This window comes from Hemicordylus capensis, chromosome 4 (genome assembly GCF_027244095.1).
Source record: "Hemicordylus capensis ecotype Gifberg chromosome 4, rHemCap1.1.pri, whole genome shotgun sequence".
Taxonomy (NCBI): Eukaryota; Metazoa; Chordata; class Lepidosauria; order Squamata; family Cordylidae; genus Hemicordylus; species Hemicordylus capensis.
In genome coordinates, this window is record NC_069660.1 from 175,539,665 (window position 1) to 175,557,162 (window position 17,498).

The 17,498-nt window shown below is 43.1% G+C and overlaps 1 protein-coding gene across 8 annotated transcripts in view; it reads right to left on the bottom strand.

Annotated features, from left to right (window-relative positions):
* Window positions 1-968: 968 nt before the first annotated feature.
* The window catches only part of RALGAPA2 (Ral GTPase activating protein catalytic subunit alpha 2), a 343,889-nt gene continuing 327,359 nt past the window's right edge, over window positions 969-17,498 (bottom strand). For 5 of the 8 annotated variants that reach the window (XM_053246348.1, XM_053246346.1, XM_053246353.1 and 2 more), the window contains one exon: window positions 969-6,356. In XM_053246348.1, the coding sequence (XP_053102323.1) occupies window positions 6,202-6,356 (155 nt within the window). In that variant the 3' untranslated portion in view covers window positions 969-6,201. Of the gene's footprint in view, window positions 6,357-8,614; window positions 8,688-17,498 lie in introns of those variants that run through there. The other 3 variants (XM_053246349.1, XR_008306232.1, XM_053246350.1) reach the window with 3 other exon arrangements.

Consider the following 17,498-nt stretch of genomic DNA (forward strand, 5'->3'; position numbering starts at 1 on the left):
CTTTGCTCCTTGAGAGTTTCCTTTCTCCAGTAATTCCACAGTGAGGTAGTCTTAACTTTTAGTCAATATGTTGACCACTGTTTCTAGTTTAATCCAGATTGTTTCCTTTGACTTATGTATGTCAATTGTGGTTTGTCATTTCTCGAAATGAGCAAAGAAAGAAATTTTCTGAGAAAAAAATTGTCAGGTAACATCTTCATTTTTATAATAGTTTCAAGTGCAATTTGAATGGTCTAATCAGGTTTTAAAATGTTTCCTTTGTAACTAAGATAGTGTTTTTGACATAAAACTGACTGAGGCTATTCACATGATCAGAGGAAATCGGGCTAGCGGAGGCTAGCCTGATTTCCACCCATCGTGAGAACCACCGGACTCGGCTGTGAGCCTGGTGGTTCTTAAGCGGGTCACCCGCTTGAATAGCCCAGCAGTTAAACCGGGTTTGCGGAGCACTCCGCAAACACGGTTTTCCTGCTCGTGAGTTGCCACAGCGCGGCTCCGCGCCATGGCTACTCACGAGGAGACCCCCGACCAGGAGGCTGAAAATCAGCCTCCTGGCTCGGGGGGGTCGCTCCAGCATGCCCTGCACACTCGCGCAGGGCATGCTGGAGCTTCCGGAGGCCATGCAGCCCCCGAACTCCCCAGCCCCCGCCAGGTCTGTGCCAGAGCCGGCAGTTGTGTGGGCAGCCACTGCGGCTTCTCAGAGCAGTGTGCGGGGAGAGTGGGCTTGCTCTCCCCGCTCACCATTCCCAGGCGGCTCCCACTGATTGTGGGAACCGCCTCACTATCTTATACTACTACAGATTTGTCAGTAGGGGTATATCATTCGGGTCTGGGGGAGAAGTCGGAGTTCTTTAGTAAGAAAACGTCAGTGTAATCCTGCCATGGGCGGTTAATTCTACTGAAACCAGGAAGCTTAAGAACACACAACTAATATTCTGTTGTAGAAAATGACCTCAGATTGTCCAGTGTACAAATAACAGATTTTATTAAATTCAGTCATTCTCCTTCCAAGCTATTAAAAAAAAAAAAAAATACACACAGAGCTATGAAGTATACAAGGCTTGCTTTCCTAATTGGGTGTGTAAACATAGCCCCAAAAAAGCAATGAGCATTTCAGTCAGGGAAATAACAGTCATCAGTAGTGTTAAAATGTTGCCTGTAGTTAGCTGGAAGAATGTAAATTTCATACTGAGAGAAATAAGTTGGGTGTCTAATTTGGAGAGAGTGTCTCAAATAGTACATTCCTTGGTGCTCACACAATTACTTGATTCTAGTTGCAACCTATTTTTATTACTTGTTTTGTATATTAATATCATTAAAATATGACCATCAGTAGCTCTCATTTTTAACAAATAAATAAAAAATGTCAAATGTGAATGTACAGACCCTAAATTAATATACTCACAAGGTTTAAGATTTAAAAACAAAAAACAGTTGTCATTGGGGCCTATATCTCAAATTTTAAGGGGAAGAAAATCCCTTCAGGTTAAGATAAACATTATATTACAGTTTAATATTGCATTTTAGTATTAAACAGAAAACCGAATAAGTTCTACATCAGACATAGACTGTTAAAGCTGGCCTGAGAACAAAAAGACAAGTACAGGGACAAGATACAAGTTTGTTCTCCCTCCTTCTTACTGGCCAAGCAACCCAATCTCACAATCCACTAAGATAGTTCAACAACTATCAACTAACACATAATCAGAAGAGTAATGAGGGCATTCAACTCATGGAAGCAGCAGCTGACTAAAGTCAGCTCAGTGATAATGAAAGTGGGTCTGGTCCAAGACTCTGTGTTTCCAAAACATACACTTAAGTGGTATGAATTAGTATCCACTTCAGTGTCAGGGCAAGTTCTGTGTGTGCTACAGGCAGCACCAGAGCCACACTAACAATATTGGTCCCAAATAGCATTGCTTTTATTGCATCAAAGCTTAATATGTGTTGGAAACACGGGGTGGGAGATGGTCAAATTTCAACAAATTTTAACTCAAATTCCCTTTGTGGTTGTGTGTGTGTGTGTGTGTTTAATGCATGATTCTCCCCAAACCCTTAATCACTTAATAGTTTTTGCTGTGCAAAACACTTAGATAATGTTTATATCTCCAAAACACAATATAACATAGTTCAGCAACATAACACTAATGTACTTGATCCAAGTCATGCATACCAAGAAGTAGCATGTTCTACATTCACTTAAATCAAACCAAAATAATTTTTTGATTTTCCTTTCACACCAATAGAAAAAAGGATTAACTCTTTGTCTTAATATTTAAATCACTGTTTATATTAGTGTTCCCTACACCCAACTGAGTGTTACAAAACCAAATTTATGGCCATAAAAATGTAACATTAGTAAGCCAAGCAATCTACTACTATTTATATACCACTGATCAACAAGAGAGTTCTCAAAGTGGTTTACATAGAAAAATAAGAATGAGAAGATGGTTTCCTGTCCCCAAAGAGCTTACCCTCTAAAAAGAAACACAAGGTCAACGTCAGTCACAGCCACTGGAGGGAGGCTATGCTGAGGGTGAACAGGGCCAGTTGCTCTGCTCCTGCTTGCAGAGGGCTGCTTCATACCTTGCTGCAGTGATGGGAGAGCTTCCCTAGCTACTGCATTCGTGTTGGAAGCCTGCAGCCCGATGGCTGGGGCCAACTGCATGGGCCCTTTCCACATGATTGTTTTGGCAATGGCTGAATGGGAAGGACCAGTATGATTGGCCCCACACACAGGGTTCCAAGCTACATGCAGAGCATGAAGATAAGGCTGATTCACACACAGCCCTGGCATGTAATTTATACATATAGCCGAGTGTAGGAGGCATGTTCAGGCTTGTATACATTCCCCCACTGCACATGGGCATCCAAAGGACTCTTCCCGGGGCAGGAAGGCTGTAATCTTATACTCACTTACCTGGGAATTGGCTGAGTGGAACTGCCCCCCTTCAGATGGCTCTGCCGCTATACTATTTATTTTATGGATATTTGTCTTGCTTCCACCCCACCATAAAAACTCAATGCAACTCAAATGCAACCATAAAAACTCAATGCAACTTATAAGAACAAATTAAGAAAAGAAGCATAGCAACTATTATCACAGTTAGCTGTAGCAAAAGCGATAGCAGTAAAATGGCAAAGTCCAGGGAGAGAGCATACAAATAACAACTTATTTCCTATAGAGAAAGTATTTTAAAACAAATTAAAAAAAAGGTCTTCAATTTTATTTTAAGAATAGAATGTGAGGGGGGCCACTCAAATCTCTGTGGGCAGCGAGTTCTATAGGAAGCTGCCATATACTGAGTCAGACCATAGGTCCATCACGCTCAGTATTGTCTACACAGACTGGCAGCAGCTTCTCCAAGGTTGCAGGCAAGAGTCTCTCTCAGCTCTATTTGGAGATGCCAGGGAGGGAACATGGAAGCTTCTGCATGCAAGCATGCAGACGCTCTTCCCAGAGCAGCCCCATTCCCTAAGGGGAATATCTTACAGTGCTTATGCACATAGTCTCCCATTCAAATGCAACCCAGGGTGGACCCTGCTTAGCAAAGGGAGCAATTCATGCTCGCTACCACAAGACTAGTTCTCCTCCTCCATTATTATAGGGCAAAAACTGAAATGTTCGTGTTCCTGGTACCAACCCAAAGCATCTCAATACATGGCGGGGTCAGAGAGCAGGACTTTGGTGACAGATCGCAGAGGTTCAACAGGCTGATATAGGAGCAGGTGGTCCTTAAGGTAACTTGGTCCCATGTTGTAAAGGAGATTAAAGGCCAAGATCAGCACATTAAATTCAACCCACAAGCTACCTGGAAGCCAGTGTAACTACAGCAAAATAGATGTAATATGTTCCCAACAATTTGCTCCTGCTACTAGAAAAGAGAGCTGGTCTTGTGGTAGCAAGCATGACTTGTCCCCTTAGCTAAGCAGGGTCCACCCTGGTTGCATATGAATGGGAGACTAAATGTGCGAGCACTGAAAGATATTCCCTTCAGGGGATGGAGCCGCTCTGGGAAGGGCAGAAGGTTCCAAGTTCCCTCTCTGGCTTCTCCAAGATAGGGCTGAGAGAGATTCCTGCCTGCAACCTTGGAGAAGCTGCTGCCAGTCTGTGAAGACAATACTGAGCTAGATAGACCAATGGTCTGACTCAGTAGATGGCAGCTTCCTATGTTCCTATTAGTCTAACAGTGGCATTTATGACTATTTTTCAGTCAAGCTTTCTAACAGTCTTCAGAAGCAGCACCATACAGAGCACATTACAGGAATCTAGTCTGAATGTAATATATGCATGAATAACTGTTGTCAAGTCTGCTCTTTCAAGGTAGGGATGCCATTGGTGCCCCAACCAAAGTTGGTGAAAGGTGCTTCTGGCCACAGTGGTCACTTGGGCATCCAGGGACAAAACTATATCCAAAAGCATCCCCAAGCTGCATACTTGTTCCTTTAGGGGGAGGTGCTACTCCATCCAGAAAACTCCTCCACCCATATAATCAGAGTTTCCATCCCCTAGTCCCTCCATTGTGTCTGTATTAAATTTCAGTCTGTTTGCCCTCATTCCATCCAAAATTGCTTTCAAACCCTTGGCTTTCTTACTGCCTCCCTGGGATTAGATGGCTGGATCTCTGGATGAGCTGACCCAGTAGCTTTATATAAAAAAGCATGGAGAACAGGGCCTACTTCCACAAGAATTTAATTGTGTAGGCTGCAGTTGACACTAATTTAAGCCTGGTGAGGAAGGTGTACAAGCCTGAATATGGTCTCAAACCCTGCAGAATGCATGAAATACATGCCAGGGCTGAACCAACGTTGTTCTGGGCATGTAGTTATTCTGGACTGATTTCACAAGAATAGCCTTGCTAGGCTGTAGATCCACATTTTCCCAGATAGCCAATTAACTAGCCATCCTGTATGTATCCAGTAGCACGTACTTTTAGACATGATTAAATCAGACAACAGCAGCTAATCATGTTGCAAATTAGTAACTAACTTTGGTTCATGATGAAAAATATTGAGAAATAAGAACTCTGGGCTGGTTCTCTGAATATGCTAATATGTGCCATCTTTAACTTTCACAGAGTAAGATTTTACATGGCATATGTACAGCTTGGATCCAAAAGCTCTAGAAGCCTTTTCCATTCATGGAAGGGTTGTTTCTTATTTAGCAGAGTGTTGCATGCAAATTCTTTGCAAAACCTTTTTATGGCTTATTTGAGAGTTTATATGCTACATGTATTTTCCGTATTCACCATGTTTCTTGGATCGTAACACAACTTCCATACATAGTATGGCTCAGTACTGCAAGAAGTCTTCCACTAATGCACAAGAGTTCATGGAACAGCACAAAGTCATTTTCTCTTAGTGCTCACATTTTTTTTGGATCCAGGCCTACATCTTGCACATAAAATAAATTAAAAAAAAAAAAAAAACTAACCAAGCAACTTAATTCTAATTCTTGCTTTTTATTTGGATTATCAGTATCTTCCTATATAATACGTAGCTCAGAAAAGTAAAGGATTCTTTGTTATGTGCACAAGAACTATCTTTGGAAATAAATAATGGAAAGGAAATAGAATGTTTGAAGTGATACTGAAAAGCAGAATAATGCATTCATCCTTTAAAAAAAGGTCTGGGCACAATTCAGCCATCCTGAAACACATTACAACATTGTTAAGTTCCATTGCCTTCAGTGGGAGAGATTTAAGTACATGCTCACTTCCCCACTGTCATTGGTGGATCTCAAAAATGCTTCACTGGCTCAAACGAGTTCTTCATCATCAACAGTGAAAATAAGCTTTCACCTAGCATATTAAAAGTTAATTATAATGGAATATCAGAATCAGAAGATTAGGTGTGTTTCAGTTATTGTTCTGCAACTGCTTCATGTGACGTGCAATAGCAGCTAGAGTAAAATAAGAATAAAATAAGTAACTTATCACACTAAAATGGTAACCTTGTTGAAAGAGTTCCTGATCATTGCTCCTATAGCAGAAATTATCAAGTGAAATGCATATTGCATAATTCAGGTGATCAATGTGAACATTTACATTTGAAACTTAAGGAACCATAATTTCATAGCAAAAAATACTTCATTATGCAGTCTCCAGTGTTACCACAGTTCCATTGATCACAATAAATGATTTAATGGAAGAGATTTCCAAAGAAATGTTTTCAAAAATGGTTTCCAATCTTGAAAGTGCTTTAAGTTGAAGATTTGCCAAGAGCACTGGAAGAGCGCCGCAGCTTCCCAGAGAGCCTGTTTTTTGTGGCGCCTGTTAGGATGGGTGACATCTGCTCTGCTGATTCTGTCCCTACAGAGGCAGTAAGATCAGCACTCAGACTTGTAGTGAGACAGCCTAAAAAATATAAAGAAAACCTTGTCAGAACAAAAAAGTGTTTTTTAAACAGCATTTGTACCTGTGTCACCATTTGTTAAGAATGATATAAAAGATCATCTTTGGGATTGTAGATTCTTCACAAGATTTGTAACTGACCAGCTTGTCTTCATGTGTCCTTTCTGCACTTCAGCAATTCTCTTTACAAGCAGGAATATCAGCAATTTTGCCTGAATGCAGGCATCTGACAAGATGAGCCTACATTGCTAACATTGCTTATGCCACCATGAAGACTGTAGCTATGCTACACTATATTATCCCTCTTCTACAGTTATGAATTGTGGTTGTATGTATCTGAGTGCATCAAATACAAATTTGATCCCAGAAAAACAAACTCTTAATGTCATAAGGAATGTGTGTGTAGTAACATATCTTCTGTTGTTCATAGATTGAGCTAAACTGAAATACACATTCAGAAATACACATACAGCCCTCCTAGGATGGTATAATCAGAGTGAATGTGGGGGGATTGCATATTTAGAAATTCACCCAAGTTTACAAAAAATATCAACAAAACTAACTGAAAGGCAAGAAGGCAGCCTGCAGAGTGGTTGCAATTGGGATAAATGTGACAATACCACATATTTATTTATGTATTTATTTAACATATTTCTATACCGCCTAAAACTTGTGTCTTTGGGCAGTTTACAATTAAAATCATTTAAACAAACGTTAAAACAATTTAAAACCCAACTTTAAAAATATTAAAACTATAAATCTAATTAAAAGCCTGGGTGAATAAATGTGTCTTCAGTGCCTTTTAAAAAGTTGCCAGGGACGGGGAGGCTCTTATATCAACAGGGAGCGTACTCCCAAGTCCAGGGGCAGCAATGGAGAAGGCCTGTTCCTGAGTAGCCACCAGACGAGTTGGCGGACACCACAGATGAACCTCTCCAGAAGATCTTAACTGGTGATGGGGCTCATGGTGAAGAAGGCATTCTCTTAAATACCCAGGGCCTAAGCTGTTTAGGGCTTTATAAGGTAATAACCAGCACTTTGTATTTTGCCCGGAAACATATTGGCAGCCAGTGTAGTTCTTTCAGCACAGGAGTAATATGGTCTCTCCTAGATGACCCAGAGACCAACCTGGCTGCCGCATTCTGGACCAACGGTAGTTTCCAGACTATGTACGAAGGTAGCCCCACATAGAACACATTGCAGTAATCCAGTCTAGAGGTTACCAGCTTATGTTCCATCGTTTTGAGGTTGTTCATCTCAAGAAATGGACACAGCTGGTGTATCAGCTGACGCCAATAAAAAGCACCTCTGGCCACCGCCTTAACCTGGGACACCAGGGAAAGGTTCAAATCCAGAAGCACCCTCAGACTGTGTACCTGTTCCTTCTGGGGGAGCATGACCCCATCCAGAACTGGCAGATCAAAATTGTCTCCCAAGTTCCAACCCTGCACAATAAGTATCTCCATCTTATTTGGGTTCAGCCTCAGTTTGTTATCCCTCATCCAGCCCATTACTGTCTCCAGGCAGGCATTTCGGGAGGTTATGCCTTCTCCTGATAATGTTGAGATGGCGAAATAGATTTGGGTGTCATCAGCATATTGATAATATCCTGCACCAAATCTCATGATGATCTCTCCCATCATCATCTCCTGCATGATTTCATGCAGATGTTAAACATCATCGGAGACAATATGGAACCTTGAGGGACACCATACAAAAGTTTGGATTTTGATGAATCTGAGAGATGCCATCTGGAATCTGCCAATGAGGTAGGAGCAGAACCACCCCCAACCCTCTCAGATGTCCCCGAAGGATACTATGGTCAATAGTATCAAAGGCCGCTCAGAGATCCAAGAGGACCAACAGAGTCACACTCCCTCTGTCAATTCCCAATTGGAGATTATCCATCAGGCTGACCAAGGCAGTCTCCACCCCATAGCCCACCTGAAAACCAGTTTGAAATGGGTCTAGATAATCAGTTTCTTCCAAGCTGGGGGGGCACCAACTTGCCCAGCCATGGAAGGTTGGAGACAGGCCTGTAGTTGCTTAACTCTGAGGGATCCAAGGCAGGCTTCTTCAGAAGCAGTCTAATGATTGCCTCCTTAAGACAAGGAGGCATCCTGCTCTCCCTCAGAGATGCATTTATAATTGTGACCAGGCCCTCTACAACAGCCTCCCTGCCAGATAGTATAAGCCATGTTGGGTAAGGATCAAGAGAGCAGGTGGTAGGCCGTACCATTCCAAGCAACTTGTCCACGTCCTCAGGAGTCACAAACTGAAACTGATCCAGAGTCATCACGTAAGAGGAGCTGCTGGACACCTCGGCATCAGACACTGTAACAATTGTGGAGTTTGAATCCAAGTCAGCCCGAATTTGTGGAGAGATTTTGTCCACAAAAAACTCATTTAAAACATCACAGCAAGTAATTGTTGGTTCAAGGGGGGAAAGGCACACACTAGTCCCTTCACAACCCTGAACAACTCTGTTGGACGTGGACTTGTGGACGTGATACAGGTGGAAAAGAATCGCTTCTTTGCCACACGTATCACCTGAGCACAGATATTCAAATATGCTCTATGTTGGATTCGAGTTGAGTCTTTCTCCACTTGCACTCTAGTCGTCTACCTTGCCGCTTCAGCCCCCACAATTCCTCTGTATACCAAGGGGCCAGTTTTGAAGTGGGTTGGAGAGGAGGCTTAGGAACGACATAGCATATATCTTATGGAGAACAGCGAGGTAGGCTTCACCTCCCGTCTTCTGTATCAAGCCTGTGGCATGGTTAGCCAAGTCCATTGGCTCAGGTTCCTGGGAAGAGTGTGCTGACACCTTTTTGCAATCTTCTCATGATGAGTATCCTAAGTGTCCTGTCTCATCCACTCTGCATGACTGATATTATTTTGCTGAAGCAAACATACTAATGGCACTTTTACCACAACCCCACAAAACTATATCCAAGATATAATTGACAACAGTCAGGGAGTAGTTTTGGAGGCAACATTATCAATTATGCCAGACTACCTTGAAGAAAATTCAGCAGGAGGAAGCTTAAGCTGCTGCTACACGATGCAATTTCCAGAAGAGCAGCACAACTACATCTATGTGACTACAGAGACAGCATGACCAGTCAAATTAGCCTTTAAAAAGATCAGCCAGGTATAGGCTGCCTTCAACTTCTGTACAAGCTGCACAGTGGTCATGTTCAGATGTACAAAAGTAAATTGATGCCAGCTCCTAGCATGTACCCAGGAAGAAAAGGCTTTGGTAAGATGCAACTCAGGGAAATCCATCTAGCCCCAAAGGTGCAGCATCTCAAGGAACCATTCTCAGAGTGCTGTGCTTGTGCCTTTCTCTCTGGAGATAGCCACTTCATCCACTGCACAGTGACTGTAGACTACAGCACAAAGCTTAGCTTTCATTTTTATTACAGGGTTCCAGCTGTCTGCTATATAGTCTATGGGCAGGAATTTCTAATTTATTATGGCAGCGGATGATGGGCGTTGTAGTTCAGCAACACCTGGAATACCACAGGTTGGGAACTCCTGGTCTATGATCATTTACTTCAAGGTAAAACAAGCTCTTTCCCTTTCTTTTAATTAACCACAAATTGAGTCAAAAGTGTCGACTCAATGTGCGGCAGCTGTGAAAAAGGCCAATTCCATGCTAGGAATCATTAGGAAGGGGATTGAAAATAAAACGGCTAATATTACAGGTGAAACTCGGAAAATTAGAATATCGTGCAAAAGTCCATTAATTTCAGTAATGCAAATTAAAAGGTGAAACTGATATATGAGACAGACGCATTACATGCAAAGCGAGAGAAGTCAAGCCTTAATTTGTTATAACTGTGATGATCATGGTGTACAGCTCATGAAAACCCCAAATCCACAATCTCAGAAAATTAGAATATTACATGGAACCAAGAAGACAAGCATTGAAGAATAGAACAATATCAGACCTCTGAAAAGTATAAGCATGCATATGTATTCAGTACTTGGTCTGGGCCCCTTTTGCAGCAATTACTGCCTCAATGCAGCGTGGCATGGATGCTATCAGCCTGTGGCACTGATGAGGTATTATGGAAGACCAGGATGCTTCATTAGCGGCCTTCAGCAATTCTGCATTGTTTGGTCTCATGTCTCTCATCCTTCTCTTGGCAATGCCCCATAGATTCTCTATGGGGTCAGGTCAGGCGAGTTTGCAGGCCAATCAAGCACAGTATACTGTATACTTTTCAGAGGTCCGATATTGTTCTATTCTTCAATCCTTGTCTTCTTGGTTCCATGTAATATTCTAATTTTCTGAGATTGTGGATTTGGGGTTTTCATGAGCTGTACGCCATGATCATCACAATTATAATAAATTAAGGCTTGACTTATCTCACTTTGCATGTAATGCGTCTGTCTCATATATCAGTTTCACCTTTTAATTTGCATTACTGAAATTAATGGACTTTTGCACGATATTCTAATTTTCCGAGTTTCACCTGTATAATGCCCTTATACAAAACTATGGTGCGGCCACACCTGGAGTACTGAGTACAATTCTGGTCACATCTGAAAAAGGACATTGTAGAACTGGAAAAGGTGCAGAAGAGGGCAACCAAGATGATCAGGGGCCTAGAGCACCTTTTTTATGAGGCTAGGCTACAACACCTGGGGCTATTTAGTTTAGAAAAAAAGACGACTGCGGGGAGACATGATAGAGGTCTATAAAATCATGCATGGTGTGGAAAAAGTGGACAGAGAGAAATTCTTCTCCCTCTCACATGACACTAGAACTGGGGTCATCCCATGAAATTGATTGCTGGGAAATTTAGGACCAGCAAATGGAAGTATTTTTTCACACAATGCATAATCAGCTTGTGGAATTCTCTGCCACAAGATGTGGTGACAGCCAACAACTTGGATGGCTTTAAGAGGGGCTTGGATAACTTCATGGAGGAGAGGTCTACCAATGGCTACTAGCTGGAGTGCCACCTCCAGCCTCAAAGGCAGGATGCCTCTGAGTACCAGTTGCAGGGGAGTAACAGCAGGAGAGAGGGCATGCCCTCAACTCCTGCTGTAGGCTTCCAGTGGCATCTGGTGGGCCACTGTGTGAAACAGGATACTGGACTAGATGGGCCTTGGGTCCGATCCAGCAGGGCTGTTCTTGTGTTCTTAACCATGATTGACTCCTCAGTCATGTAACCAATTTCAAGTTGGGAGACAGCATCTATCGATCTATCATATTTTTATACCGCTTGATATGTATATCTCTAAGCGGTGTACAAAATTTAAAATATTTAAAAGTCACAAATTAAATGACAATAAAAACAATAGAATAAAATTATTAAAACAAGTTATTAAAAGTTATTAAAATAGTCTTGTAAGTGATTATGTAACCGTGTGTTAGAGGGCTAGTTTTTCTGAGGTGACAATTGTATCATGGGCCTTATTTACAGAGTTTAATTAAGGGGTGCTCACATTTATTAATTAATCAGGTCCTCACATTTCACTTCAGGACTTTATGTAAAACCCTGGGGTTCCTTGAAAGACATAAATAAGGCAATGTCTGGTTACATATTGCCGTTTTATGTAAGTTCCCAATCATATATCCCAGAGGCATTTATGACTAATATTCAGAACTAAATTTCTCTCTTCAGTGACAAGAGATGAGGAAACCGTTGTTTAACTTGGGCCCAATCCAGCAGGGCTGTTCTTATGTTCTTAACTCAAAAGCTAGAGAGCAAATTTATAGAGAGAGCGTGCGCATGTACACAAGAGAGTGAACATGCAACTCCTCTCATTCCCTAGCTTAATTATAATCAATGCTCCAAAGAATAGAAAAATGCATGCTGCAATCAAGCACAGTTGTTGCTACTGTGGCTTTGTCATGTCCCCAGAGACTTTTGCAAATGCAAATGCTATTTCATCAGCTCTCCTTAGTAAAGTGCTTTTAAACAAGGCTGCCCATTTCCCTGCAATTCTTTCATATATACATATTTTTATTACATAAAAACAGCCCTGCTGGATCAGGCCCAAGGCCTATATAGTCCGGCATCCCGTTTCGCACAGTGGCCCACCAGATGCTGCTGGAAGCCACAGTCAGGAGTTGAGGGCATGCCCTCTTGCTTGCTGTTACTCCCCCGCAACTGGTACCCAGAGGCACCCCGCCCCTGAGGCTGGAGGTAGCCTACAGCCCTCCGACTAGTAGCCGTCAATAAACCTCTCCTACATGAAGTTATCCAAACCCCTCTTAAAGCCATCCAGGTTGTCGCCACATCTCGTGGCAGAGAATTCCACAAATTGATTATGTGTTGTGTGAAAAAGTACTTCCGTATGCTGGTCCTAGATTTCCTGGCAATCAATTTCATGGAACGACCCCTGGTTCTAGTGTTATGGGAGAGGGATGCATGATTTTATAGACCTCTATCATGTCTCCCCGCAGTCGTCTTTTTTCTAAACTAAATACCCCCAGGTGTTGTAGCCTAGCCTCATAAGAAAGGTGCTCTAGGCCCTTGATCATCTTGGTTGCCCTCTTCTGCACCTTTTCCAGTTCTACAATGTCATTTTTTAGATGTGGTGACCAGAATTGTACTCAGTACTCCAGGTGTGGCCGCACCATAGTTTTGTATAAGGGTATTATAATATTAGCCGTTTTATTTTCAATCCCCTTCCTAAGGATTCCTAGAATGGAATTGGCCTTTTTTACAGCTGCCGCACATTGAGTTGACACTTTCAACGAGCTGTCCACCACGACCCCAAGATCCCTCTCCTGGTCAGTCACTGGCAGCTCAGATTCCATTAGCATATACTTGAAGTTGGGGTTCTTCGTCCCAATGTGTATCACTTTACACTTGCCAACCACGAACCGCATTTGCCACTTTGTCGCCCACTCACCCAGTTTGGAGAGATCCTTTTGGAGCTCTTCACAATCAGTTATGGATTTCACTACCTGAAAGAGTTTGGTATCATCTGCAAATTTGGCCACCTTGCTGCTTACCTCTGCTTCTAGATCATTTATGAATAAATTAAAAAGCACTGGTCCCTGGGGGACCCCACTTCTTACTTCCCTCCATTGCAAAAACTCTCCATTTATACCTACCCTCTGTTTCCTGTCTTTCAACCAGTTAGCAATCCACACATGTACTTGTCCCCTTATCCCATGACCGCTAAGTTTCTTCAGGAGTCGTTGATGAGGAACTTTGTCAAAAGCTTTTTGGAAGTCCAGGTATACTATATCAACTGGATCACCTTGATCCACACACTTGTTGACACTCTCAAAGAACTCCAAAAGGTTTGTGAGGCAAGATTTACCTTTGTGGAACCCATGGTGGTTCACTCCCAGCAGGGCCTGTTCTTCTAGGTGCTTTACAGTTTTATCCTTGAGGATGCTTTCCATCAATTTGCCTGGAATGGATGTTAAGCTAACCGGCCTGTAATTTCCTGGATCACCCCTGGATCCCTTTTTGAAAATCGGTGTTACATTTGCTACTCTCCAGTCCTCTGGTACAGAACCTGACTGCAGGGATAAGTTATATATTTTATCAAGGAGGTCAACAATTTCACATTTGAGTTCTTTGAGGACTCTTGGATGGATGTCATCCAGCCCTGGTGATTTGTTAGTTTTCAGTTTTTCCAGACAGTTTAGAACATCATCTCTCGTCACTTCTATCTGGCTCAGTTCTATCTGGCTCGGTTCAGGAACAGGTATATGTTCAGTATCCTCTGCCATAAAGACAGATGCAAAGAACTCATTCAGCTTCTCTGCAACCTCCATATCCTCCTTAATAATCACTTTCACTCCCTCATTGTCTAATGGTCCAACTGCCTCCCTGGCAGGTTTCCTGCTTCTGATGTATTTAAAGAAGTTTTTGTTATTCCTCTTGATGCTTTTAGCTAAATGTTCCTCAAACTCTCTTTTCGCCTCCCTTATTGTCGCCTTGCATTTCTTTTGCCAGAGTTTGTGTTCCTTTCTGTTCTCTTCATTTGGACAGGCCTTCCAATTTCGGAAGGAAGTCTTCTTCCCTTTTATGGCTTCCTTGACGGTACCCGTTAGCCATGCTGGCATCCTCCTGGACTTAGTGGTACCTTTCTTCTTTTTGGGTATACAATCTAACTGGGCTTCTAGTACTGTGGTTCTGAGTAAACTCCATGCACTCTGGAGCGAAGTGACTCTCCTGATTTCCCCCCTCAGCTTCCTTTTCACCATACTCCTCATTTTAGAGAAGTTTCTTCTTCTGAAATTCAAAATGTCTGTGTTAGACTTCCTTGGTGATTCTCTCTCCACATGTATGCTGAATTTGATGGCACTATGGTCACTGTTACCTAAAGGGTCGATGACAATGACATCTCGCACCAGATCCTGGGTGCCACTCAGAATTAAGTCCAAGGTTGCATTCTCTCTGGTCTGTTCCAAGACCAAGTGTTCTAGGGCACAGTTATTTAGCGTATCTAGAAATTTGACCTCTTTGTCCTGACCTGACTGTGAATTTACCCAGTCTATGTGTGGGTAATTGAAGTCACCCATGGTTACAGCCCTGCCTCTCCTTGACGCCTCCCTGATTTCCTGCTGCAACTCCCAGTCACTGTCAGCGTTTTGATCAGGAGAGCGATAGCACATCCCCAGTAGCACGTTCCCTTTCAGGCCTTGTATTGTCACCCACAGGGTTTCTGTGGAGGACTCCAGTCCACCCAGGTTTTCTAGCTTGTTAGATTCTATGCCTTCTTTAACATACAGTGCTACTCCACCTCCAAGGTGCCCCTCCCTGTCCTTTCTATAGAGTTTATATCCAGGGATAATAGTGTCCCACTGGTTCTCACTGTTCCACCATGTTTCTGTTATGCCCACTATATCTATTTCTGCGTTAGCAACCAAGCACTCCAGCTCACCCATTTTGGCTCGGAGGCTTCTGGCATTGGCATATAAGCATCTATATGCTGAATCTCTCACCTGATGTACGGTATCTTTCTTTTGACTCTTTGACCAGCTGGCACAGTCTCCCGTCTGCTCTTTATGCAATACCGCTCTGTCCCCTTCTGTTTTATCTGTATCCTTTGCACCCTCGCACCTTAAAGGATGGCTTTTGCCGAATGGGATACTGCCCAGCTCCTATCGGCTGTTCCCCAGGTGTCCTTTTAAAAGCTGCTCTGCAACCCTTTTGATTTTGATTTTAATTTTAAGCGCCAGCAGTCTGGTTCCATCTTGATTCAAGTGTAGCCCATCCCTTTTGTACAGGCCTTGCTTCCCCAAAATGTAACCTAATAAATCTAAACCCCCTCCTCCCGGCACCAACGTCTCATCCACGCATTGAAATGTGCATGGAACAGGTAGCATTTCTGAGAATGCTACCTTGTGGGTCCTGGACTTCAATATGCTACCTGTCAACCTAAATTTGGTTTCCAGGACCTCACGACTACATTTCCCCACATCATTGGTGCCAACATGCACCACGACAGCTGTCTTCTCTCCAGCACTGCCTAAGAGCCTATCTAGATGCTGCATGATGTCCGCAACCTTCGCACCAGGCAGGCAAGTCACCGTGAGGTCAACATGCGGGTCACAAACCCATCTCTCTATACCTCTATTGATCGAATCACCCACTACAAGGAGGCCCCCACCCCCCAGAGGAATATCCCATGCGAGAGGATATGGGCTCATCATCCACGTAAGGGGTCCCTTCTAGAGGAGCATTTCCCTTTTCTTCAGACCGATGTCGTCCTTGCCTGAGACCCTCATTCTCTCTGACAGCAGAGGAGCTATCAGCCCTGGAGTGGGATGTCTCTATCACATCCCTGAAGGTCTCATCCACATGCCTCTCTTTCTCTCTGAGGTTCTCCAGATCTGCCAACTTGGTCTCAAGGGAACGAACTTGCTCTCTGAGAGCCAGGATCTCCTTGCACCAAGCACACAACCATGACTTCTGCCCATGGGGCAAATAGTCATACATGTGGCACTCTGTGCAATACACTTGGAAGTGCCCCCTCCCCTGCTGGCCTTCTATCTTCATACTGTTTTTGTTGGCTGTTTACAGTGTTTAGAGATAGCTTATTAGAAGGATAGGTCTCAGCTATAATGGACAGGTATTTACTGTCCAAGCATCCTTTCCCAAGATTATGAGGAAGGGATTTGTACTTACATTCTCTTCTCCACCAGTCTCCTTGTGATCACTGGGGCTTGTTCCAGGCTCCCCTGCACACTTCCCGCTAAACTCCTGCAAAACTCCTATGTCCTTTTCGCTATGCTCTTGGCCCTACACCTCTTATGTTGAGAGTAGTCTTCCAAATGACACAGGATGTGAGTCAAAGGAATGTGGGGCCTCCCCCAGCTCTAGCTGACTCCACCCCCTCCAGGCAGGGACAATCAACAAACACTGGAGTTAGCTAACCCTTGCAGGGACAAACACCGGAGTTCGCTAACCCCTGCAAATTCTAACCCTTGCAGGGACAAACAACAAACACTGGAGTTAGCTAACCCTTACAAATTCTCACCCTTGCAGGGACAAACAACAAACACCGGAGTTATCTAACCCTTGCAGGGATAAACAACAAACACCGGAGTTATCTAACCCTTTCAAATTCTAACCCTTGCAGTTACAAACACACACACACAGACTAGGACTTATCCCTTAAAGAGAAACCAGCCCCTGAAAAAATCTGAAAAAATATTACTACTGAACTGATGTCCCACATACTGTGCCACATTCTCTAATGTGGATTGTTGGAGCCTAAAAGCCTCCCAAATTATCAGTGCAAGTTCCTTTATTTATTTATTTACTTACTTACAAACACATCATTACACATTTAATGCAGTTTTAAAATTGCATTAAAACACAAATAAATTTCAGTGTTGTGATGAAAGCTAAATGCTTTTCATCTATGTATCTTTTTTAATCTTTATGGAATGCCAGGATGATTCATGGCGCAATCACATGTTACATAGGAACATAGGAAACTGCCATATACTGAGTCAGACCATTGGTCTATCTAGCTCAGTATTGTCTTCACAGACTGGCAGCGGCTTCTCCAAGGTTGCAGGCAGGAATCTCTCTCAGCCCTATCTTGGAGAAGCCAGGGAGGGAGCTTGACACCTTCTGCCCTTCCCAGAGTGCCTTCATCCCCTGAGGGGAATATCTTGCGGTGCTCACACATCAAGTCTCCCATTCA